The sequence below is a fragment of the Salmo trutta genome, chromosome 40, assembly GCF_901001165.1.
Source record: "Salmo trutta chromosome 40, fSalTru1.1, whole genome shotgun sequence".
Classification (NCBI taxonomy): Eukaryota; Metazoa; Chordata; class Actinopteri; order Salmoniformes; family Salmonidae; genus Salmo; species Salmo trutta.
The window spans coordinates 7,251,197-7,278,703 of record NC_042996.1 but is presented as its reverse complement, the minus strand read 5'-3'; the positions used below and the strand labels follow the sequence as shown (position 1 = coordinate 7,278,703).

The window sequence follows — 27,507 nt, the reverse complement described above, 5'->3', positions numbered from 1 at the left end:
AAAGAACCTGAGGGAGGAGAGCTTCAGTCAGCTGTGTTCTGTTATCTCCGTTATCTCCGTGTTATTCTGTTCTAGGCTGTAGTGTGGTGTCGGATTATAATGGGTGACTTAGCTCATTGGAGAGTGGTAGAGAGATATGCAGGGATGCACAGGAGCTCTGCATTACTGGTATGCACTGACATATGCACACGCATTTAGGCACATATACACTCACTCACTCACCTACACCGACAGCCAGTGTGCATGAGCCCATCTCTGTATGGGCCCCGCATCTCCATAGTAACGAGGTGGAGAGAGGGAAAGAGCGAGCAGCGTAGAGCGGGGGTTTCAGGCAGAGATGTAGGAGAGACAGTCTCTCTGCCGCAGCTGAGGAGGAAGGAGGAGTGGCAGAACGGTGGAAAACCTCTGGAATCTGGAGAACGAGAGGGACGGAGGGAGGGAGAGAGAGAGAGGGAGGGAAAGAGAGGAGGAAAAAGAAAGAGGAGAGTGAGAAGGGGGAGTGTACAGAGAGGAGATAGGAGACAAAGCGTGGAGAGAGAGAGAGAGCGAGAGAGAGGACACACTCCTCCTCTTCTCTGCTATTTACTGCTGGACTGGATTGTGACTCACAGCTAAAAGGAGCTACATGTATTAGTCCGTCTCTCTGAGAAGCAGAGGGGGAGCACACAGCTCTGGGGGAACACAGAGAAGAGCTGCTGGAATTGCGTGTTCCTCTCTCCAAGACCTTTGGTACAGAATACCCCCTTCGGAAGAAAGGTAAGTCTACGGGGAATAAGAAGGGGAAAGAATGATTAGAGAGAGTGAGGGGGGATGGAGATATACTGTACAGGGAAAGAGAGGAGACAGAAGGGGAAGGAGTGAGGGGGGATGGAGATATACTGTACAGGGAAAGAGGGGAGACAGAAGGGGAAGGAGTGAGGGGGGATGGAGATATACTGTACAGGGAAAGAGAGGAGACAGAAGGGGAAGGAGTGAGGGGGGATGGAGATATACTGTACAGGGAAAGAGAGGAGACAGAAGGGGAAGGAGTGAGGGGGGATGGAGATATACTGTACAGGGAAAGAGAGGAGACAGAAGGGGAAGGAGTGAGGGGGGATGGAGATATACTGTACAGGGAAAGAGAGGAGACAGAAGGGGAAGGAGTGAGGGGGGATGGAGATATACTGTACAGGGAAAGAGAGGAGACAGAAGGGGAAGGAGTGAGGGGGGATGGAGATATACTGTACAGGGAAAGAGAGGAGACAGAAGGGGAAGGAGTGAGGGGGGATGGAGATATACTGTACAGGGAAAGAGAGGAGACAGAAGGGGAAGGAGTGAGGGGGGATGGAGATATACTGTACAGGGAAAGAGAGGAGACAGAAGGGGAAGGAGTGAGGGGGGATGGAGATATACTGTACAGGGAAAGAGGGGAGACAGAAGGGGAGAGGAGTGAGGGGGGATGGAGATATACTGTACAGGGAAAGAGAGGAGACAGAAGGGGAAGGAGTGAGGGGGGATGGAGATATACTGTACAGGGAAAGAGAGGAGACAGAAGGGGAAGGAGTGAGGGGGGATGGAGATATACTGTACAGGGAAAGAGAGGAGACAGAAGGGGAAGGAGTGAGGGGGGATGGAGATATACTGTACAGGGAAAGAGAGGAGACAGAAGGGGAAGGAGTGAGGGGGGATGGAGATATACTGTACAGGGAAAGAGAGGAGACAGAAGGGGAAGGAGTGAGGGGGGATGGAGATATACTGTACAGGGAAAGAGAGGAGACAGAAGGGGAGAGGAGCGTTATTAGTGGTGCTGTTTGGTGCTGCTGCTGCCTCTTTCTCTGCGTTTTTTGTAGTATGGCTCTCTCTCTCTCGCTCTCTCTCTCTTCTCTAGAGGTTGTGTGTTCTATGGGGTGCAGTGGCCCGAGGGGATGGGAACGTATGAAACGCTTCTGTGCCGTTCAATCAATCCTGCTGACTAGTGACTATTCCGTGTGTGTGTGTGTGAAATACCTGCCCGTATTTCTGTATTTGTTTTAATCTGTGTGTGTTTTGGAGATGTACTGTACACAGTTGCATAAAAGAGAGATCTGAGTCCTGCTGTCCTGGGCTGGGAATTGCTGTGGCTGTGCAGCGGTGGTGAAAGTAGTGTGTGTGTGTGTGTGTGTGTGTGTGTGTGTGTGTGTGTGTGTGTGTGTGTGTGTGTGTGTGTGTGTGTGTGTGTGTGTGTGTGTGTGTGTGTGTGTGTGTGTGTGTAGAGGGGTTCATAGAGTGCTTGAGTTTAGTGGGAACACACAGTCACTCACATACATACACTCACAACCATTTAGACATGAAGACACACATTTCTAGAAATATATAGTAGGCCAACACACACATCCCAGGGCAGGCTGCGTAACAGGCCCTGAGGGCTTGGTGTAGATGGACCTCTCAGATCTCCTGTTGGGACTTCAGCCCTGATTCTGTCTCTGTCTGTTCATCACATTTAGAACATATGTTAATGTACTTGCTCATCAACTTAGATGATTTCAATCTCTCTCTGTTCCTCTCCATTCTTTTTTCGGTACTCCCACTCTCTAAGTTAGGACATGTACAGGTATGCTGTAAGAGAATTGCACACTAGGGCCTGGAGGGAATGGAATGCAGCCCAACTATTGCATTACATGGGGGTGGTAGGTGGTGTGTAGGTAGCTTACATGGGTAGATTAGTATAGTGATGGTGGTTGACGGGGTTATTGCACAGCTGCTATTGGAGACTTTACCTTGGCTAACCCTAGATCTGTAACGCATTGGCGACCAATCTCACCATATAGAGAGGAGCGAAGGGGAGAGAGAGAGAGGTAAGAATGAGAGAGGGAGATGAAGGGAGAAAGAAAAGTGGCAGAGAGAGAGAAGAGAGAAGGGGTTGGGCTTGAGAAAGGAGGGAATTCGAGAGAGAGAAACGGAACAAATGAAATAGGGGGAGAGTGGGGGGAGAGAAGGAGGCAGGTTGCAGCAAGACAGCAGACATGTTTTCCACAACAGCTGTTGAGCAAACAGAGTGAAGGGGTAGAGGCAAATCCTACCACCTGCCTTTGTTTTACACTGACGCCAGGTGACCAATCATACTCAGCCATCATGCTGCTCACCCTGCCCCACCTGACCACCTGGCCAATCAAATCATCACCTCACATAGGGGTTGTGACACGTACAATATTCCGCTTAATTGACGACCATAAATCATTTTACACTTCAGTCAACCTTAATGGACTTACCTACATTAGTCCTACTCATTCATTACTTCTCAAAACACAGCCTACTACCTATATAGTGCACTACTTTGACACCCTATTCCCTATAGGGCCATCATTTAGACCAGAGCCTGTTCTGATCAGCAGTACTACACTATAGGAAGCAATAGGGTGTGTTTTGTGATTATTACATCACCTCAGCCAACTGAACTGTGTCCCTCTGGCCAACCAAGTAGTATCACATGGTGACATTTTGAGCAACATGTGTTTAAGGAATTTTCACAGTCCGTTGAAGCGTCATTGGTAGATCAAGGCTAGTGTGTGTATGCTTGTGTGTGTACGTGCGTGCATTTGTGTGTGTGTATGCTTGCATGTGTCCATGTTTGTACTTGTTTGTATGTGTGTATAACAGATCCCTTTTGTCCTTTCCACTCCTCACACATGCTGCGTTTACCATTATATAATCACAGCAGAACCAAGAACTAACACATCCTCTGATGGGGAAGAACACAGGAAGAGAAATAGTAACAGCATTAGAACTGTGCAGTGATTGGTTCACTGAGACATATAGAGAAATAGTAACAGCATTACAACTGTGCAGTGATTGGTTCACTGAGACATATAGAGAAATAGTAACAGCATTACAACTGTGTAGTGATTGGTTCACTGAGACATATAGAGAAATAGTGACAGCATTAGAACTGTGCAGTGATTGGTTCACTGAGACATATAGAGAAATAGTAACAGCATTACAACTGTGTAGTGATTGGTTCACTGAGACATATAGAGAAATAGTGACAGCATTAGAACTGTGCAGTGATTGGTTCACTGAGACATATAGAGAAATAGTAACAGCATTACAACTGTGTAGTGATTGGTTCACTGAGACATATAGAGAAATAGTGACAGCATTACAACTGTGTAGTGATTGGTTCACTGAGACATATAGAGAAATAGTAACAGCATTAGAACTGTGCAGTGATTGGTTCACTGAGACATAGAGAGAAATAGTGACTGCATTAGAACTGTGTAGTGATTGGTTCACTGAGACATATAGAGAAATAGTAACAGCATTACAACTGTGCAGTGATTGGTTCACTGAGACATATAGAGAGTCTCTGTCCCAAATGGCAACCTATCCCCTATATTGAGCAAAAGAAGTGTACTACAAAGGGAATAGGGTGCTATTTGTGATGCAGACAGAGACTCTTCTTGGCTGTGTGAAATCCTATTGGTTTCATCAGAGGCTTTGAAGTACTCAATGTAAATGATAACCCAGACAAATATCACAGTCTGTTTCCTCTCCTCCTTTCAGACCTGCGTCTTGTTGGTTATTACATCTACTCAGCCTGCCCATGTATTCATGAGCTCACTTGTGTGTGTGTTTCCTCCAGCATTTGTCGTATTTTTCCTCCATTTGGCGCTATTTCTGTCTCTCAGACACAAACGGAACACAGACACACACACAGACACACACTGAGCCAATGCTCCCAGTCCCATTTAACACTATCTATTAATGGAGATGTATCCATGGCGAAGGGAGTTTAATAAAACTCCTATTGGCTCTTCAGGCTGCCGGTGAACAAAACAAGCTTCCCCATTGGTCCCCTGGAATAGACTATTTCCTGTGGATTGCCTCTGCATTGAATCCATATATTGTTGATTTTTAGATCTGTTCATTATTGTTCTACAACAAAGAGACACTGAATCATTATAAACGTACATCCTGAAAAACACATAGACTGTATAGATTGATGATCAGTTTGAGGACGCAAAGCCCACCCATCTCAGCCATAGCAGTAGCTTTGTCTTTACTGTACTGTGGTTGCCAGGCAACCGGTGGTCTCTGGTTTCCCTCCAGTTGTCCGATGAGGAGGAGAGGCGCTGGTTAAAAATGGATCAGGAAGAGAGAGTGAGGGCAGAGGCTTGGTCTCCACGGTGATAGTGATGACCATTGGGACTGTGTCTGTCTGTATTTGTGTGTGTGTGTGTGTGTGTGTGTGTGTGTGTGTGTGTGTGTGTGTGTGTGTGTGTGTGTGTGTGTGTGTGTGTGTGTGTGTGTGTGTGTGTGTGTGTGTGTGTGTGTGTGTGTGTGTGTGTAGACTAGAGCCTGCACTGCAATAGTCTTGTAGCAATAGATATTCCAGCCAAATCAATTCCAATCAGAATAGACAACAGAAGGGCCTTTAGGAAGACCAGTAATTCCAACGAAGCCAACGACAGGGAGAGGGGGGAGAGGAAGAGGAAGGAGGACTAACACACACACCAGATCTGCACATTATTATACAGTAGACGTGACTTGTTGAAGGTACAGTAATAGAAACTTTGCCACAGGACGCAAACAGTGTATTCAACCTGCTCACACTACGCTGCATTGTTTAAAGCTACGGTCTGCGATTTGAAAAAACAACACATCAGGGTCCCTGTACTTGTTTTGATACACAGCTGAGGCCGAGTCACAGACTCTAGCTTTAAGTGAAGGCTAGGGTCTCTGTGGTCTATGGGGACATGCTCTTCCTTTATACGTTTTTATTTATAAACACAAACCAACAGAAACAACAACAACACAACCACTCGATACACACCACAACATGCCCACACCTGTCCAGGTACACACATAAATACATTGTCTCAATGGGATTTGTATTTTGTTCTAAGGCCTTTCTCTTTGCCATAAGTCAATGCCTGCCTGCTCATGCAAACTTAACTAGGCTGTCATGGGCAATGCTAGCCTGGTTAAACTAGACTGAATGCTACGAAACAACAGGGAGCGTAATGTTTAGTCCGGTTTGACCAGGCTAGGCCAATGCAGTCACAATCCCTTCCTGTCCCCTTCCTTTTCATCTTACTACTGACACCAGACGATTTAGACCCACAGCTGATGGTGGAGATCAACATCACTGTGGGTTTTCAGTCAGTCTGTCTGCTTCCCAAATGGGACCCTATTCCTTAAATAGTGTACTACTTTTGACCAGGCCCATAGGGCTCTGGTCAAAAGTATTGCACTACATAGGGAATAGGGTGCCATATAGGATTCAGTCTGTCTTAGATCCTTAGTGACAGTGACTGGCGTTCACCAGACATGCTTTGATCCAATGGAGCCAAGGCAATGTCCTTGAGCTCAACCAATCCAGAGTCCATGACAGAATTGACCTGGAAAGGATGAAAAGGTCTTGTCGACGGCTTGGTGTCGTGACTTGTAGAGTTGTCTGGGGAGTTCTGATTGGGTTATATTGACCGGCTGGAGGACGCACATACACTCACACAAAAACGCGTACACACACACGTGCGCGTGTACAAACACGGACACAAACCAATAGAGACACGGTCACGCTGTCTGAAGGTGGTTGCGATTGTTGGAGTGGAATAAGAGCTTTTAGGCCCTTTTCAAACGCAAAGTCAACGCTTTTGGTTGCTAGGTCAATCAGGGCAATCACACCAGGGGACCGCGCTCTCTCACCAGGCAATTAGTCTATCAGTTTGATAGATAGAAGGAGGGAGGGGTAGAATAAGAGAAGGGGGGAGGGATGGAAAGAGAGGTAGGTAGAAAGAGAGGGGACAGTAGGAGGAAGAGGGAGGAAGGGGGAAGAGATGGAAAGAGATGTAGAAAGAGAGGGGACAGTAGGAGGGAGAGGGGAAGAGGGAGGGAGGAAGGAGAGGGACGGAAAAAGAGGTAGGTTGAAAGAGAGAGGACAATAGGAAAGAGGGGATGGGGAGGGAGAGAGGATAGGTAGACACGGTCAGAAAGAGAGCGAGGGACAGAAAGAGAGAAGGGAGGAAGAGAGAGAACTGCATACACAGTGGGAACTGGAGAAAAATATATAGAGGGACAGCAAGAGATGGATAAACGAGGAAGAGAGTTGGTCTTGTTCTCTCATCATTAAAACTACAACGGTATTGTGAGCACCGACAGTGACTCGGCTAGTTTCTCCCTCCCTCCCGCCCTCCTTTTATCTGCTCAAATGAGCCGGCCTGTCAACCTAGCTCTCCCATTGGTCAGTGAAGGCATCCCTTTGTGACAGGATCCTAAATGAGGGAAAAGTCCAGTGATTAACCAGTGGTCAGTTGCAGCCAACCGTATCCTTGTTTGTCCACCAGTTCACAGTACGAATCTGTTTGAGGCGTTGTTGTCGTAAAGCAACATGTTTTGGCATGAAAGTCTTACTGGCGAGGCATAGTCAAGGCTTCCGTTCTGAAACATGTTTCTTTTATTATGAAGTCCTTCAACAGTGTCTGAATATAGTTATTGTATAACCACTATTTTCCTTCCCCTTCATAGGACTGGGAGGGAGAGACAGTGAACTATTTTTCCAAACTGTCTCTGTAGTCACAGTTCGCTGATGGTGTGTGTGTGGTGTCCTCTGGCATTGCAGTGGAGTTTAGAGGATTAGGGTCGTTACCGTGTCTGTCCCGGTTAAGCCTGTAATCAGAGTTGTTCCCCTGGACTAACGGGAACGTTAACGGGATTACTCCATCGATCAGCGAAAACACACACACACGTTGGCACTAACTCTCTTCAGAGCGAGCAGACCACACACTCTCACAGTGCGGACAGACAGACAGACAGAGATACACATGAACGCAGGCACAGACACACACACACACACACACACACACACACACACACGGACTCTAGACAACGACTAGAGGCTACGTCCCAAACCGTTTCATTTAAAGGAAGACTGTCAACACCGCAAGGCAAGTTAACCAGCTTGATCCCTCCGGCAATGTCCCAGCAAAACACTGCAATCTGAAGAGACACAGAGAGAGAGAATAAAAGAGGGATTGAGAGAGGAATAGAGCGAGCAAAAGAGAGAAAGAGTGATAGAGATGGGTTGTCACTTTGCCATCAGAGACAGAGATAGACAGAAGAAGGGATGAGAGAGGTGGGGAGGAGGGAAGAGCGATAGAATGATATTGAGTGAGAGAGAGAAGAGAGACTGATATTTTGCTGTGTATTATGATGATTAAGTGTAATATAAATATTCCCCTTTGTATTTCTACTGTGTCTTGGCTTTGGCAATGTGACCTACTGGCTTATCGTATCAGCAGAGCTTATTGAATTGGATTGAATGCAATTGAATATGGAGTTGGGGATGGAAGCAATAGAGGAAGAGTGAAAGAAGGAGTATATTGAGCGTGTAGGGTAGGCTAGAGCCACTGTAGCAGTCACTCAGTCTCTATACGCAGACAATGAATTTCATTTAAATGCAAATGGGAGCAGGGTGCAGTCAGGCACAGGTACAGAACACATACTGTAGAGAGAACACATACTGTACATACTGTAGAGAGAACACACACATACTGTGGAGAGAACACATACTGTACATACTGTAGAGAGAACACATACTGTAGAGAGAACACATACTGTACATACTGTAGAGAGAACACATACTGTACATACTGTAGAGAGAACACATACTGTACATACTGTAGAGAGAACACATACTGTACATACTGTAGAGAGAACACATACTGTAGAGAGAACACATACTGTACATACTGTAGAGAGAACACATACTGTACATACTGTAGAGAGAACACATACTGTGCATACTGTAGAGAGAACACATACTGTACATACTGTAGAGAGAACACATACTGTACATACTGTAGAGAGAACACATACTGTACATACTGTAGAGAGAACACTACTGTACATACTGTAGAGAGAACACATACTGTACATACTGTAGAGAGAACACGCACATACTGTAGAGAACACATACTGTACATACTGTAGAGAGAACACATACTGTACATACTGTAGAGAGAACACATGCTGTACATACTGTAGAGAGAACACACACACTGTGGAGAGAACACATACTGTAGAGAGAACACATACTGTACATACTGTAGAGAGAACACACACATACTGTGGAGAGAACACATACTGTGCATACTGTAGAGAGAACACATACTGTACATACTGTAGAGAGAACACATACTGTACATACTGTAGAGAGAACACGCACATACTGTAGAGAACACATACTGTACATACTGTAGAGAGAACACATACTGTACCTACTGTATAGAGAACACACACATACTGTAGAGAGAACACATACTGTACATACTGTAGAGAGAACACATACTGTAGAGAGAACACATACTGTACATACTGTAGAGAGAACACATACTGTACATACTGTAAAGAGAACACATACTGTAGATACTGTGGAGAGAACACTACTGTACATACTGTAGAGAGAACACATACTGTGCATACTGTAGAGAGAACACCTACTGTACATACTGTAGAAAGAACACATACTGTGCATACTGTAGCGAGAACACATACTGTACATACTGTAGAGAGAACACATACTGTGCATACTGTAGAGAGAACACATACTGTAGAGAGAACACATACTGTACATACTGTAGAGAGAACACACACATACTGTGGAGAGAACACATACTGTGCATACTGTAGAGAGAACACATACTGTACATACTGGAGAGAACACATACTGTACATACTGTAGAGAGAACACGCACATACTGTAGAGAACACATACTGTACATACTGTAGAGAGAACACATACTGTACATACTGTAGAGAGAACACATGCTGTACATACTGTAGAGAGAACACACACATACTGTGGAGAGAACACATACTGTGCATACTGTAGAGAGAACACATACTGTACATACTGTAGAGAGAACACATACTGTACATACTGTAGAGAGAACACGCACATACTGTAGAGAACACATACTGTACATACTGTAGAGAGAACACATACTGTACATACTGTAGAGAGAACACATGCTGTACATACTGTAGAGAGAACACACACACTGTGGAGAGAACACATACTGTAGAGAGAACACATACTGTACATACTGTAGAGAGAACACACACATACTGTGGAGAGAACACATACTGTGCATACTGTAGAGAGAACACATACTGTACATACTGTAGAGAGAACACATACTGTACATACTGTAGAGAGAACACATACTGTACATACTGTAGAGAGAACACATACTATAGAGAGAACACATACTGTACATACTGTAGAGAGAACACATACTGTACATACTGTAGAGAGAACACATACTGTGCATACTGTAGAGAGAACACATACTGTACATACTGTAGAGAGAACACATACTGTACATACTGTAGAGAGAACACATACTGTACATACTGTAGAGAGAACACTACTGTACATACTGTAGAGAGAACACATACTGTGCATACTGTAGAGAGAACACCTACTGTACATACTGTAGAAAGAACACATACTGTGCATACTGTAGCGAGAACACATACTGTACATACTGTAGAGAGAACACATACTGTGCATACTGTAGAGAGAACACACACACTGTGGAGAGAACACATACTGTAGAGAGAACACATACTGTACATACTGTAGAGAGAACACACACATACTGTGGAGAGAACACATACTGTGCATACTGTAGAGAGAACACATACTGTACATACTGTAGAGAGAACACATACTGTACATACTGTAGAGAGAACACGCACATACTGTAGAGAACACATACTGTACATACTGTAGAGAGAACACATACTGTACCTACTGTATAGAGAACACACACATACTGTAGAGAGAACACATACTGTACATACTGTAGAGAGAACACATACTGTAGAGAGAACACATACTGTACATACTGTGGAGAGAACACATACTGTACATACTGTAAAGAGAACACATACTGTAGATACTGTGGAGAGAACACTACTGTACATACTGTAGAGAGAACACATACTGTGCATACTGTAGAGAGAACACCTACTGTACATACTGTAGAAAGAACACATACTGTGCATACTGTAGCGAGAACACATACTGTACATACTGTAGAGAGAACACATACTGTGCATACTGTAGAGAGAACACATACTGTAGAGAGAACACATACTGTACATACTGTAGAGAGAACACACCCATACTGTGGAGAGAACACATACTGTGCATACTGTAGAGAGAACACATACTGTACATACTGGAGAGAACACATACTGTACATACTGTAGAGAGAACACGCACATACTGTAGAGAACACATACTGTACATACTGTAGAGAGAACACATACTGTACATACTGTAGAGAGAACACATGCTGTACATACTGTAGAGAGAACACACACATACTGTGGAGAGAACACATACTGTGCATACTGTAGAGAGAACACATACTGTACATACTGTAGAGAGAACACATACTGTACATACTGTAGAGAGAACACGCACATACTGTAGAGAACACATACTGTACATACTGTAGAGAGAACACATACTGTACATACTGTAGAGAGAACACATGCTGTACATACTGTAGAGAGAACACACACACTGTGGAGAGAACACATACTGTAGAGAGAACACATACTGTACATACTGTAGAGAGAACACACACATACTGTGGAGAGAACACATACTGTGCATACTGTAGAGAGAACACATACTGTACATACTGTAGAGAGAACACATACTGTACATACTGTAGAGAGAACACGCACATACTGTAGAGAACACATACTGTACATACTGTAGAGAGAACACATACTATGCATACTGTAGAGAGAACACATACTGTACCTACTGTATAGAGAACACACACATACTGTAGAGAGAACACATACTGTACATACTGTAGAGAGAACACATACTGTAGAGAGAACACACACACTGTGCATACTGTAGAGAGAACACATACTGTACATACTGTAGAGAGAACACATACTGTAGAGAGAACACATACTGTGCATACTGTAGAGAGAACACATACTGTAGATACTGTAGAGAGAACACAAACTGTAGATACAACACACACATGCTGTAGAGAGAACATATACTGTACATACTGTTGAGAGAACAAATACTGTAGATACTGTAGAGAGAACACATTCTTAGACATACTGTAGAGAGAACACACACATACTGAAGAGAGAGCACATACTGTACATACAGTAGAGAGAACATATACTGTACATACTGTAGAGAGAACAGATACTGTAGATACTGTAGAGAGAACACACACATAGTGTACAGAGAACACATACGTACTGTAGAGAGAACACACACGTACTGTAGAGAGAACACACACGTACTGTAGAGAGAACACACATACTGTAGAGAGAACACACATACTGTAGAGAGAACACACACATACTGTAGAGAGAACACACATACTGTAGAGAGAACACACATACTGTAGAGAGAACACACACATACTGTAGAGAGAACACACACGTGCTGTTGAGAGAACACACATACTGTAGAGAGATCACACACATACTGTAGAGAGAACACACACATACTGTAGAGAGAACACACATACTGTAGAGAGAACACACATACTGTAGAGAGAACACACACGTACTGTAGAGAGAACACACATGCTATTGAGAAAACACACACGTACTGTAGAGAGAACACGCACATACTGTAGAGAGAACACACATACTGTAGAGAGAACACACACGTACTGTAGAGAGAACACACATGCTATTGAGAAAACACACACGTAGTGTAGAGAGAACACGCACATACTGTAGAGAAAACACACATACTGTAGAGAGAACACACACATACTGTAGAGAGAACACACACATACTGTAGAGAGAACACACATACTGTAGAGAGAACACACATACTGTAGAGAGAACACAGACATACTGTACAGAGAACACACACATGCTGTTGAGAGAACACACATACTGTAGAGAGATCACACACATACTGTAGAGAGAACACACACATACTGTAGAGAGAACACACACATACTGTAGAGAGAACACACATACTGTAGAGAGAACACACACGTACTGTAGAGAGAACACACATGCTATTGAGAGAACACACATGCTATTGAGAGAACACACACGTACTGTAGAGAGAACACACACGTACTGTAGAGAGAACACGCACATACTGTAGAGAAAACACACATACTGTAGAGAGAACACACACATACTGTAGAGAGAACACACACGTACTGTAGAGAGAACACATACGTACTGTAGAGAGAACACATACATACTGTAGAGAGAACACATACGTACTGTAGAGAGAACACATACATACTGTAGAGAGAACACATACATACTGTAGAGAGAACACATACGTACTGTAGAGAGAACACATACGTACTGTAGAGAGAACACATACATACTGTAGAGAGAACACATACATACTGTAGAGAGAACACATACGTACTGTAGAGAGAACACATACGTACTGTAGAGAGAACACATACATACTGTAGAGAGAACACATACATACTGTAGAGAGAACACATACATACTGTAGAGAGAACACATACATACTGTAGAGAGAACACATACATACTGTAGAGAGAACACATAGGTTCTGTAGAGAGAACACATACATACTGTAGAGAGAACACATACGTACTGTAGAGAGAACACATACGTACTGTAGAGAGAACACATACATTCTGTAGAGAGAACACATACGTACTGTAGAGAGAACACATACGTACTGTAGAGAGAACACATACATACTGTAGAGAGAACACATACATACTGTAGAGAGAACACATACGTACTGTAGAGAGAACACACACATACTGTGGAGAGAACACATACATACTGTTGGGGTAGAGAGAGAGCTAACAGTAACTGGTCAGGTTACATTTCAGTCCTCGTCCATTGAGTTAACATTGTAATGTACTCCCCCAGGATCTGAATAGCATATGTTTTGGTCAAACAAAGAACAAGATGTGTGTGTGACGTGAGGAGAAAGAGGGAGAATGGAGCTGGCTAATAATTGGATCTGCTTACGTGTGTTTGTGTAACAGACAGAGAGAGAGAGAGAGCGATAGCCTCACAAAATATGCCAATGAAATCTCCAACCATCAAAACCCAGAATGACATATAAATGCACGTCTTTGATCATGGTAATTTTGCCGATTAGAATCATTTTTTTCTGGAAGAGAGAACAGTGTTAGACGATGATCAAGCCGTTCTCTTATTTTTTGAACTGCCTGAATGTTTAGAGCCTGTTTGTTTAGCCGAACACTCCTCTATTTAAAAAAGACCATTGATTATTTCATAGTGTGGCATTAACATTTAAATATGGTGCTTTTCATATGGCCGATGGCCATAATTATAACATATAGTATCTATTCAATCAAAGCCGCAATCTGGGTTTCCTGTATAGGAAAATACATGTTCTTCTTGTTTCTGCATTGGGAAATGAATCATTTGAGTTTATTTAGAATTCTCTTTTGGTTGCTCTTAAATGTGTGGGGTAACAGATGCGGGCCAGTAATTGGTGAGTGAGGGCTGGAGAGGAAGGAATCAATAACACGTGTGTGTGTGTGTGTGTGTGTGTGTGTGTGTGTGTGTGTGTGTGTGTGTGTGTGTGTGTGTGTGTGTGTGTGTGTGTGTGTGTGTGCGTGCGTGCGTGCGTGCGTGCGTGCGTGCGTGCGTGCGTGTTAGGTAATGGAGGTAGCGTAGGGAGAGTCTTTAGACTCACGGCTAGGTCTCAGACTCACTATAATTACCAACTCTCTAGCTGGAACACACCACACACCTACATCCTCTGTCCTCTTATCCACACACACATCCTTCATTGATGCACATCACACACACCAACACACACTTACATCCACTGCCTTTTGGGAGAAGAGCTTACTGCCAAGACAGTGTATGAGCCACACACACACCCACATCTAGGGTGTTGGAGCCAGTCTTTTGGCAGCCCTTTAAACCCCCTGCAGAATGTGACAGGAAGGACAAACCAAACTAAAAAGTGTGTGTGTGTGTGTGTGTGTGTGTGTGTGTGTTTCACTGCAAACCTAATTACCTTGTAACAGTGGACCAGGCTGGTGCCTTTATGTGATAATAATTCTAGTAATGATGTTACATATGTTCTGCTCTGTGTTTTTACCATTATGACTCATTGTGCCTTCTTTGAAAGCCCGGTTATTTGAATATATTAATGTTTAATAGAAACACTCATATGTTTTGCTTATTACAACCAGAGGAGGCTGGTGGGAGGAGCTATAGGAGGACGGGCTCATTGTAATGGCTGGAAGGGAATCAGTTTAACGGTATCAAACACATCAAATGTATAGAAACCACATGTTTGACCCCATTCCATTTATTCCATTCCAGCCATTATGATCAGCCTGTCCTCCTATAGCTCCTCCCACCAGCCTCCTCTGATTACAACATCTGGTTTTACCTCATTCAGTCACATATGATGTCACCATATCACCATTGTTATAAATGTGTTGTTGTCAGTTTATTATTGTGGTCTTTGTATTATTCCAGAGTGCCTCACTACCAATAGAGGTAGGATTTGAATCCAACACTCTCATAACTGGGTTTTACTTCAGTGAGGGCTTATTACATGCTTAGTTGATTCCATGTTAAATACATGTTGATATTTGTGTTCTAACAGTTGTGTTGATAGGTTGTTGACCTGCGTCTCTCTTCCTCCCTAGGTGTTGAAGGTCAGTCTGATAGGACACAGGAAGAGAATCCTGGCCTCGCTGGGAGACAGGCTTCACCAAGACCCTCCACAGAAACCCCCACGGGCCATCTCCCTACGGGTCAGTGTGTTTGTGTGTGTGTGTGTATGTGTGTGCAGTGTACGTATGTGTGTGTGTGCAGTGCATGTGTACGTGTGTGCAGTGTACGTACGTGTGTGTGTGTGTGTGTGTTTGTGTGTGTGCAGTGCATGTGTACGTGTGTGCAGTGTACGTACGTGTGTGTGTGTGTGTGTGTGTGTGTGTGTGTGTGTGTGTGTGTGTGTGTGTGTGTGTGTCCTCACTCTCTTCCCTCCCAGATGGTAGTAGTCCTAGAGACAGCACACAGAGATTCAGTGAGCTTAGGGGAAATATCTCCACTGCTGTTGTTAGCCTTCACAAGTCTCCCGGCAGACACAAAATGGATGCCGCCAGGACCACAATAGCACCGCAGTTTCCCCTCTCCCTGCCGGTCCTGGATACTAATTACAAGATGCTGGATTCCATTCCCCAGTGTGTATGGGTCTAATGTTCAACTAACAAAGGCCCGGGAAATGCTTCACCTCCTGGGACTCAATTTGATCCGGCAGCCAAGATGTGGCTGCTCCTCTGCAGCCTCTCAAGGCCCAGACGCCTGCTTTCATTCCATTTAACAAATCGGTCCAGACAGAGGGGCTGGGCTGTGTCTCCACTGCAAATCTAGTCTGATGTGCACGTCCAGAGCCAGGCTAGCAAACAGAGAGGAGGCTGAAGGTTTATTCAGCATAGCATATTGCCACGATCCAAAAGCATACCGCTAGATACCACTTAGAATGCATGCTCAACACAGCAGCTTCATTTTAAGAGGTATGCTAGTGAAAATAATGAGATAACAGGTTAGCAAGGCAATCACTATGTAGTGGAATCATTATACCATTATTGTCTACCCTAATTTGAGCCCCCCCTTGAGGCATGCCCACATTGGGAATAGCCAGTAGTGGCAGTCTTGACATTTGACCTCTCCTTTTCTAGATACAGCCTATCATGGAGCCTCAAAAGCATCACATGGCACACTTCACCACCATTTAATAACCCCTCCCTTCTGTCCATCCATCCTCCCAGGAGCCCGGTGGCTGCAACACCCCTCCCCAGATCCTTCCGGGCCAGGCTGCATACACCACGGCGGGCGTCCCTGGGGGCTCGTTGGACGTGCAGCACCTCATCATGCAGGCGGACGCACGGCGCCGCCAGCGCTCCAACGACAACTACTTAGAGGAGATGCCTCGCTCCAAACTGGAGCGGCAGATGGCCCAAGTCAGCATGGTGAGAGGGGGGAGGGGAGGAAGGGGAGGAAGGAGAAGAGGGGGAGGAAGGGAGGGAAGGAAGGAAGGGAAGAAAGGGAGAGGAATAGACAGCAGCCTCTCACAAGTCATTTCCTGTGTGTCCCTATTTGACGTCTTTACCAAACTATGAAACCATGATGACTAATATAATATGACATATCATTCATCCTCTCAGATGGTTGGGGGGCAGAACGATGTTATAAATCATTTGTACACTGCAAATTGACCGCAAGAATCCCAAACAGATAAAGTATTAGATAAAAATAGAATAATTTCAAACCTTGATTATTTTGGGATAAGATCACATATGCCTCTATTTATACGTGGAAAGTACTGTACTTGGGAACAAATTAAAATCCCTTTGAGATCATTTATTTTATGTCCAACAACAATTATAAAAAAAATACATATATATACAGTCGTGGCCAAAAGTTTTGAGACTGACACAAATGTTAATTTTCACAAAGTCTGCTGCCTCCGTGTCTTTAGATATTTTTGTCAGATGTTACTATGGAACACTGAAGTATAATTACAAGCGTTTCATAAGTGTCAAAGGCTTTTATTGACAATTACATGAAGTTGATGCAATGAGTCAATATTTGCAGTGTTGAACATTCTTTTTCAAGACCTCTGCAATCCGCCCTGGCATGCTGTCAATTAACTTCTGGGCCACATCCTGACTGATGGCAGCCCATTCTTGCATAATCAATGCTTGGAGTTTGTCAGAATTGAGGATAGGACCACACGTTCTCAATGGGATTAAGGTCTGAGGAGTTTCCTGGCCATGGACCCAAAATATCGATGTTTTGTTCCCCGAGCCACTTAGTTATCACTTTTGCCTTATGGCAAGGTGCTCCATCGTGCTGGAAAAGGCATTGTTCGTCACCAAACTGTTCCTGGATGGTTGGGAGAAGTTGCTCTCGGAGGATGTGTTGGTACCATTCTTTAGAAAATAAAGGAAAGCCGCACACTCTAAGAGCTCAGATGCAAAAATTTTAATAACCAACGTTTCGACAGCTAAGCTGTCTTCATCAGGGTACCATTCTTTATTCATGGCTGTGTTCTTAGGCAAAATTGTGAGTGAGCCCACTCCCTTGGCTGAGAACAAACCCCACACATGAATGGTCTCAGGATGCTTTACTGTTGGCATGACACAGGACTGATGGTAGCGCTCACCTTGTCTTCTCCGGACAAGTTTTTTTCCGGATGCCCCAAACAATCGGAAAGGGGATTCATCAGAGAAAATGACTTTACCCCAGTCCTCAGCAGTCCAATCCCTGTACCTTTTACAGAATATCAGTCTGTCCCTGATATTTTTCCTGGAGAGAAGTGGCTTCTTTGCTGCCCTTCTTGACACCAGGCCATCCTCCAAAAGTCTTCGCCTCACTGTGCGTGCAGATGCACACAACATTTTGTTATGTTACAGCCTCATTCTAAAATGTATTAAATAACATGTTTTCCTCATCACTTTACACACAATACCCCATAATGACAAAGCGAAAACAGGTTTTTAGACATGTTTGATAATTTATAAAAAATTAAAAACAGAAATACTTTATTTACATAAGTATTCAGACCCTTTGCTATGAGACTCGAAATTGAGCTCCGGTGCATCCTGTTTCCATTGATCAGCCTTGAGATGTTTCTACAACTTGATTGGAGTCCACCTGTGGTATATTAAGTTGATTGGACATGATTTGGAAAGGCACACATCTGTCTATATAAGGTCCCACAGTGCATGTCAGAGCAAAAACCAAGCCATGAGGTCGAAGGAATTGTCCGTAGAGCTCAGAGACAGGATTGTGTCGAGGCACAGATCTGGGGAAGGGTAGCAAAAGAATTCTGCAGCATTGAAGATCTGCAACAACACAGTGGCCTCCATCATTCTTAAATGGAAAAAGTTTGGAACTACTATGACTCTTCCTAGAGCTGTCCGCCCGGCCAAACTGAGAAATCGAGGGAGAAGGGCCTTAGTCAGGGAGGTGACCAAGAACCCAATGGTCACTCTAACAGAGCTCTAGAGTTCCTCTGTGAAGATGGGAGAACCTTCCAGAAGGACAACCATCTCTGTAGCACGCCACCAATCAGGCCTTTATGATAGAGTGGCCAGATGGAAGCCACTCCTCAGTAAAAGGCACATGACAGCCCACTTGGAGTTTGCCAAAAGGCACTTAAAGACTCTCAGACCATGAGAAACAAGCTTCTCTGGTCTGAAACCAAGATTTAACTCTTTGGCCTGAATGCTAAGTGTCACGTCTGGAGGAAACCTGGCACCATCCCTACGGTGAAGCATGGTGATGGCAGCATCATGCTGTGTGGATGTTTTTCAGCAGCAGGGACTGGGAGACTAGTCAGGATTGAGCCAAAGATGAACGGAGCAATGTACAGAGAGATCCTTGATGAAAGCCTGCACCAGAGCACTCAGGACCTCAGACTGGGGTGAAGGTTTAACTTCCGACAGGACAACGACCCTAAGCACACAGCCAAGACTACGCAGGAGTGGCTTTGGGACAAGTCTCTGAATGTCTTTGAGTGGCCCAGCCAGAGCCCGGACTTGAACCTGATCGAGCATCTCTGGAGAGACCTGAAAATAGCTGTGTAGCGTCGCTCCCCATCCAACCTGACAGAGCTTGAGAGGATCTGCAGAGAAGAATGGAAGAAACTCCACAAATACAGGTGTGCCAAGCTTGTAGTGTCATACCCAAGAAGACTTGAGGCTGTAATCGCTGCTGAAGGTGCTTCAACAAAGTACTGAGTAAAGGGTCTGAATACTTATGTAAATGTGATATTTCAGTTTTTGTTTTTAATTCATGTGTAAACATTTCTAAAAAACTGTTTTTGCTTTGTCATTGTGGGGTATTGTGTGTAGATTGATTTTGAAAAAATATATATATATTTTTGAATAAGGCTGTAACTTAACAAAATGTGGAAAGTCAAGGGGACTGAATACTTTCCGAATGCACTGAATATTAGCATGCATGGTACAGTATGGTAACCTCTCTACCAAAATCCATGATCATCCTATTGAACCTCTCCACCAACCTATGAAAGCACGGTCGGCGAATCAGAGGCATCTGGGAGAGCAGCTTCTCTTAAGCGTTCCTTTGATCTGGGCGGAGAGGCAATGTGGAGGGAAAAGGGGGAGAAAGGGAGAGATGAGGAAGGAAAGAGTGGAAAGTAAAACATCAGAGAGAGAGAGTATATGAGAGTGAGAGGAATAGAAGATTCTCCATAATGATCCCCTCTACACGACCTTGCTGACTCACTGCACTCACCTGAGTGCTGCTCTAAAGAGGCCAATGTTGTAAGTCGTGACACAAATGCACTTCAAGGGGTCCGGATGGACCCTAACCCGATTAGGGTCCATCCGGAGTGTGTGTGAGAGTGTGTGTGATTCACAGAGCTTGTCGCACCAGACACACACTTATGTTTCTACACGACTGACTCCTTGAAGTGCGTTTGTGTCACAACTCACAACATTGGCCTCTTTAGAGCAGCACTCAGGTGAGTGCAGTGAGTCAGCAAGGTCGTGTAGAGGGGATCATTATGGAGAATCTTCTATTCCTCTCACTCTCATATACTCTCTCTCTCTGATGTTTTACTTTCCACTCTTTCCTTCCTCATCTCTCCCTTTCTCCCCCTTTTCCCTCCACATTGCCTCTCCGCCCATTACTACTGAGGCAGTCAGAGATCATGCCCTGCTCCCTCCCCATTGCTACTGAGGCAGTCAGAGATCATGCCCTGCTCCCTCCCCATTACTACTGAGGCAGTCAGAGATCATGCCCTACTCCCCCCATTACTACTGAGGCAGTCAGAGATCATGCCCTACTCCCCCCATTACTACTGAGTCAGTCAGAGATCATGTCCTACTCCCCCCATTACTACTGAGGCAGTCAGAGATCATGCCCTACTCCCCCCATTACTACTGAGGCAGTCAGAGATCATGCCCTGCTCCCTCCCCATTACTACTGAGTCAGTAAGAGATCATGTCCTACTCCCCCCATTACTACTGAGGCAGTCAGAGATCATGCCCTACTCCCCCCATTACTACTGAGGCAGTCAGAGATCATGCCCTGCTCCCTCCCCATTGCTACTGAGGCAGTCAGAGATCATGCCCTACTCCCCCCATTACTACTGAGGCAGTCAGAGATCATGCCCTACTCCCCCCATTACTACTGAGGCAGTCAGAGATCATGCCCTACTCCCCCCATTACTACTGAGGCAGTCAGAGATCATGCCCTGCTCCCTCCCCATTACTACTGAGGCAGTCAGAGATCATGCCCTACTCCCCCCATTACTACTGAGTCAGTCAGAGATCATGCCCTGCTCCCTCCCCATTACTACTGAGTCAGTCAGAGATCATGCCCTGCTCCCTCCCCATTACTACTGAGGCAGTCAGAGATCATGCCCTACTCCCCCCCATTACTACTGAGGCAGTCAGGGATCATGCCCTACTCCCCCCATTACTACTGAGTCAGTCAGAGATCATGCCCTACTCCCCCCATTACTACTGAGGCAGTCAGAGATCATGCCCTACTCCCCCCATTACTACTGAGTCAGTCAGAGATCATGCCCTACTCCCCCCATTACTACTGAGTCAGTCAGAGATCATGTCCTACTCCCCCCATTACTACTGAGGCAGTCAGAGATCATGCCCTACTCCCCCCATTACTACTGAGTCAGTCAGCGATCATGCCCTACTCCCCCCATTACTACTGAGTCAGTCAGAGATCATGCCCTACTCCCCCCATTACTACTGAGACAGTCCGAGATCATGCCCTGCTCCCTCCGCATTACTACTGAGGCAGTCAGAGATCATGCCCTACTCCCCCCATTGCTACTGAGGCAGTCAGAGATCATGTCCTACTCCCCCCATTGCTACTGAGGCAGTCAGAGATCATGCCCTACTCCCCCCATTACTACTGAGGCAGTCAGAGATCATGCCCTGCTCCCTCCCCATTACTACTGAGGCAGTCAGAGATCATGCCCCACTCCCCCCATTACTACTGAGGCAGTCAGAGATCATGCCCCACTCCCCCCATTACTACTGAGACAGTCAGAGATCAAGCCCTGCTCCCTCCCCATTGCTCCTGAGGCAGTCAGAGATCATGCCCTACTCCCCCCATTGCTACTGAGGCAGTCAGAGATCATGCCCTACTCCCCCCATTACTACTGAGGCAGTCAGAGATCATGCCCTACTCCCCCCATTACTACTGAGACAGTCAGAGATCATGCCCTGCTCCCTCCCCATTACTACTGAGGCAGTCAGAGATCATGCCCTACTCCCCCCATTGCTACTGAGGAAGTCAGAGATCATGCCCTACTCCCCCCATTGCTACTGAGTCAGTCAGAGATCATGCCCTGCTCCCTCCCCATTACTACTGAGGCAGTCAGAGATCATGCCCTACTCCCCCCATTACTACTGAGGCAGTCAGAGATCATGCCCTGCTCCCTCCCCATTACTACTGAGGCAGTCAGAGATCATGCCCTGCTCCCTCCCCATTACTACTGAGGCAGTCAGAGATCATGCCCTGCTCCCTCCCCATTACTACTGAGGCAGTCAGAGATCATGCCCCACTCCCCCCATTACTACTGAGGCAGTCAGAGATCATGCCCCACTCCACCCCATTGCTACTGAGACAGTCAGAGATCATGCCCTACTCCCCCCATTGCTACTGAGGCAGTCAGAGATCATGCCCTACTCCCCCCATTACTACTGAGGCAGTCAGAGATCATGTCCTACTCCCAACATTGCTACTGAGGCAGTCAGAGATCATGTCCTACTCCCCCCATTGCTCCTGAGGCAGTCAGAGATCATGCCCTACTCCCCCCATTGCTACTGAGGCAGTCAGAGATCATGTCCTACTCCCCCCATTGCTACTGAGGCAGTCAGAGATCATGCCCTACTCCCCCCATTACTACTGAGGCAGTCAGAGATCATGCCCTGGGCCCCATTACAGGGATAATGAGGCTCTCTCTCTTTCTCTGTGCTCTTTCTGTTCTTTATATAATTGGCTCTATCTTTGTCTCTCCCCATCTCTCTTTCTTTCCCTCTCCCCCCCCCCCCGTCTCTCTCTGTCCCCCCCCCCTCTCGCTCTCTGCCCCCCCTATCTATCTCTGTCATTTAGATCAGTTAGAGTAGCCCAGTGTCTTGGAGTAGATTACCTGTTCTGATCCTCCTTTAGGGCTCACCCTGCAGCTATTTACCCCGAGGTCATTATTCCTGATTACCTCACCTCCAGAGTATCTCATTAAGACGCAGATGGATGTGACACACAAACAAACAAGCACTCCCGTATAGTAGTGTATCAGCACCTGTCATGGGACTTTGATTATGAAACTGTGATGGGAGGATTTCCTCACACTCCAGCCTTGTTGTAAACATTGCCTGTGTGATTATCATCTGCTTGATTATTATAAACCATAGAGTTGGATAGAGCCCACAGCTTTGCATATTTGCCTTAATGGTTTCTATGACGGCATTGGCAGCGCCATTGAGGGCTATCTCCATTGATGAAATTCCTCAATGGCGCTGCCCATGCTAAAACAGGCTTTGTGGCAAGTGCACCCTCTATCCAACTCTATGTTATCAACCAACTTCTTGTTGTCCTGATCCTGGATCTTATTTCTATTTATTTATCAGTCTCATGATGTTGGAGAAAGACCTTCTGCAAGAAATGATACTGTAAGTTGTCTGTGATGCTAGTGTGCATCAAATACTGTTGTTGTCAATGTACGTGACAATGTCAATGTACGTGACGAACAGTCAAACAGTCAACTGTCAATGTACGTGATATAAATGTACATTATACTTGTTGATAATACAAATCCATTTACTCATAATCATTTCCATTTTTTTTAGAACATATTGGCTAAGGGAAAAGTACTGTATCTAAATATATATCCATTTCCTGTTTCTGTTGAAAAGGATGAAAGAAAGAAGGACAGGGGATTTTCCACACAGTGCTAGGGGAGGTGTTAGCATCATAGCACTAGCTAGGGGAATTAAATTAATCCATTTAAATATGACCCTTCTAAGACTGTTAAAACGCACTTAGCATTAGGAGAGGAGGGTCCATAGAAACACAGTGAGGGACTCAAAATGTTTTTGAAATGTTGTTGAAGCGTTGCTGTTAAGCTTTTCATGTTCAGTCAGTCTGGATTGAACCTGTTACATCATAGAAGTGCCATGTGGTTAGGAGCAAACGGCAGCACATATCTGACAGACTAGATATGTCAGCTCAGAATATGCTTGACTTAAGTTTGTGCCCAATCCTTTTCCTTGTAATCGGCTGTGATTCCTCATCCGTGGCCTGTGTCTGATCTTGCCATTGGCTGTCGTTACAGCAAGGCGAGTGGTGCGAGCCAATCACGTTGCGTCCTCCCAACGAGGCCACCTCGTCCACTCCAGTGCAGTACTGGCAGCACCACCCTGAGAAACTCATCTTCCAGTCGTGTGACTATGAAGCTTACGTGAGTATTCCCGTCCCTACGTTGTACAGTGTGTGTGTGTGTGTTAGTATGCTTTTCATGCATGTATGATATGCTTGTGAATGTGTATGCATGCAAAAAGCCACATTAGCATCATATCATATTCTACAGCAGTGGTATTCAAAGTCGGGGTCGCGACCCCGCTAGGGGAACATCAGTGGGGTCAATAAAACGGAACAAAACATTTAGAGTACAGATTATTGTATGGGACAATATACAACGTTTTTCAGAAAGATAATACAAACAAATACAATTTTATTGAGTAAATGTATTTTGATAAGAGAAGAAACTATAATGAAGGTTATTTGTTGATGTAAAAATGTACAGATTTTAAGGTTGTGTCATATTTGGGTTAGGGTGGGGTTGCGAGAAATTATGGGGAAGAAAATTCACCAGAAATTCTGGTGGAAAGAATGGGGTCCCCGCTGAAAAGGTTTGAATAATACTGTTCTACAGTAATGTGGGAGAGATGCCCTGTCTGCCAAGGGGGTCCAAGACACACACTTTCAGGGACCGACCCCCCCACACACACACACACACACACTGACACTCCATAATACTCTTTGACAGCTCTCCACACTCCCACTATCTACTCTAACCCTGGCCTGTAGCTGACATATGTTATGCCCTCTGACCTAAAGTACCTGCACTTGTTACCTAACCGACACACAGGAGGTATTCAGGAGTAAAACCATGTTTCACCCTTCCATCAATACTGCACCAAGCTATTCACGCTGCTGCAGTAATTTTAGCCTCCCGTTACATAAAACCAACCATGTTACCAAGGATACTGCACATGTACATTTGATTGGCTTAGCCCCAGCAACCATGTAACACTGATTACTACCCACTTTCAGCTGATGAATCACCGGGAAGATGATTGGCTCCCATTTGGAGTCTGGAGGCTCCCATTGGCTCTCGGGGGCAGCCGTGTTGAATTGTGATTGACTCTTGCACGGTTGTGCATAACGATTGGCTCAGAGATGCTGTTGTGGAGATGTGTGGGCAGAGGGGGCTAGAGGATTAGAGAGAAAGAGAGAGAGAGAGAAACAGTGAGTGTGCGTAAGCAAGAGAGTTTGTGATAGGTTGAGAGAGTGAGGGATAAGGCAGTGTGGGTTGAGAGAGTGGGGGATAAGTCAGTGTGGGTTGAGAGAGTGGGGGATAAGTCAGTGTGGGTTGAGAGAGTGAGGGATAAGGCAGTGTGGGTTGAGAGAGTGAGGGATAAGGCAGTGTGGGTTGAGAGAGTGAGGGATAAGGCAGTGTGGGTTGAGAGAGTGAGGGATAAGGCAGTGTGGGTTGAGAGAGTGGGGGATAAGGCAGTGTGGGTTGAGAGAGTGGGGGATAAGGCAGTGTGGGTTGAGAGAGTGAGGGATAAGGCAGTGTGGGTTGAGAGAGTGGGGGATAAGGCAGTGTGGGTTGAGAGAGTGGGGGATAAGGCAGTGTGGGTTGAGAGAGTGGGGGATAAGGCAGTGTGGGTTGAGAGAGTGAGGGATAAGGCAGTGTGGGTTGAGAGAGTGAGGGATAAGGCAGTGTGGGTTGAGAGAGTGGGGGATAAGTCAGTGTGGGTTGAGAGAGTGGGGGATAAGGGAGTGTGGGTTGAGAGAGTGGGGGATAAGGCAGTGTGGGTTGAGAGAGTGGGGGATAAGGCAGTGTGGGTTGAGAGAGTGGGGGATAAGGCAGTGTGGGTTGAGAGAGTGGGGGATAAGGTAGTGTGGGTTGAGAGAGTGGGGGATAAGGCAATGTGGGTTGAGAGAGTGGGGGATAAGGCAGTGTGGGTTGAGAGAGTGAGGGATAAGGCAGTGTGGGTTGAGAGAGTGGGGGATAAGGCAGTGTGGGTTGAGAGAGTGGGGGATAAGGTAGTGTGGGTTGAGAGAGTGGGGGATAAGGCAGTGTGGGTTGAGAGAGTGGGGGATAAGGCAGTGTGGGTTGAGAGAGTGGGGGATAAGGCAGTGTGGGTTGAGAGAGTGGGGGATAAGGCAATGTGGGTTGAGAGAGTGGGGGATAAGGCAGTGTGGGTTGAGAGAGTGAGGGATAAGGCAGTGTGGGTTGAGAGAGTGGGGGATAAGGCAGTGTGGGTTGAGAGAGTGGGGGATAAGGTAGTGTGGGTTGAGAGAGTGGGGGATAAGGCAGTGTGGGTTGAGAGAGTGGGGGATAAGGCAGTGTGGGTTGAGAGAGTGAGGGATAAGGCAGTGTGGGTTGAGAGAGTGGGGGATAAGTCAGTGTGGGTTGAGAGAGTGGGGGATAAGGCAGTGTGGGTTGAGAGAGTGGGGGATAAGGCAGTGTGGGTTGAGAGAGTGGGGGATAAGGCAGTGTGGGTTGAGAGAGTGGGGGATAAGGCAGTGTGGGTTGAGAGAGTGGGGGATAAGGCAGTGTGGGTTGAGAGAGTGAGGGATAAGGCAGTGTGGGTTGAGAGAGTGAGGGATAAGGCAGTGTGGGTTGAGAGAGTGGGGGATAAGTCAGTGTGGGTTGAGAGAGTGGGGGATAAGGGAGTGTGGGTTGAGAGAGTGGGGGATAAGGCAGTGTGGGTTGAGAGAGTGGGGGATAAGGCAGTGTGGGTTGAGAGAGTGGGGGATAAGGCAGTGTGGGTTGAGAGAGTGGGGGATAAGGTAGTGTGGGTTGAGAGAGTGGGGGATAAGGCAATGTGGGTTGAGAGAGTGGGGGATAAGGCAGTGTGGGTTGAGAGAGTGAGGGATAAGGCAGTGTGGGTTGAGAGAGTGGGGGATAAGGCAGTGTGGGTTGAGAGAGTGGGGGATAAGGTAGTGTGGGTTGAGAGAGTGGGGGATAAGGCAGTGTGGGTTGAGAGAGTGGGGGATAAGGCAGTGTGGGCTGAGAGAGTGGGGGATAAGGTAGTGTGGGTTGAGAGAGTGGGGGATAAGGCAGTGTGGGTTGAGAGAGTGGGGGATAAGGTAGTGTGGGTTGAGAGAGTGGGGGATAAGGTAGTGGGGGTTGAGAGAGTGGGGGATAAGGCAGTGTGGGTTGAGAGAGTGGGGGAT

At 45.8% G+C, this 27,507-nt stretch overlaps 1 protein-coding gene across 3 annotated transcripts in view; it reads left to right on the top strand.

Moving 5' to 3' along the window:
* LOC115180478 (ankyrin repeat and sterile alpha motif domain-containing protein 1B) overlaps positions 1 to 27,507 on the top strand; it is a 205,502-nt gene that overhangs the window by 146,085 nt on the left and 31,910 nt on the right. For 2 of the 3 annotated variants that reach the window (XM_029742606.1, XM_029742609.1), the window contains 4 exons: positions 15,678 to 15,785; positions 16,803 to 17,003; positions 23,667 to 23,708; positions 24,371 to 24,496. In XM_029742606.1, the coding sequence (XP_029598466.1) occupies positions 15,678 to 15,785; positions 16,803 to 17,003; positions 23,667 to 23,708; positions 24,371 to 24,496 (477 nt within the window). The remainder of the gene's footprint in view (positions 1 to 15,677; positions 15,786 to 16,802; positions 17,004 to 23,666; positions 23,709 to 24,370; positions 24,497 to 27,507) is intronic. The other variant, XM_029742607.1, reaches the window with a different exon arrangement.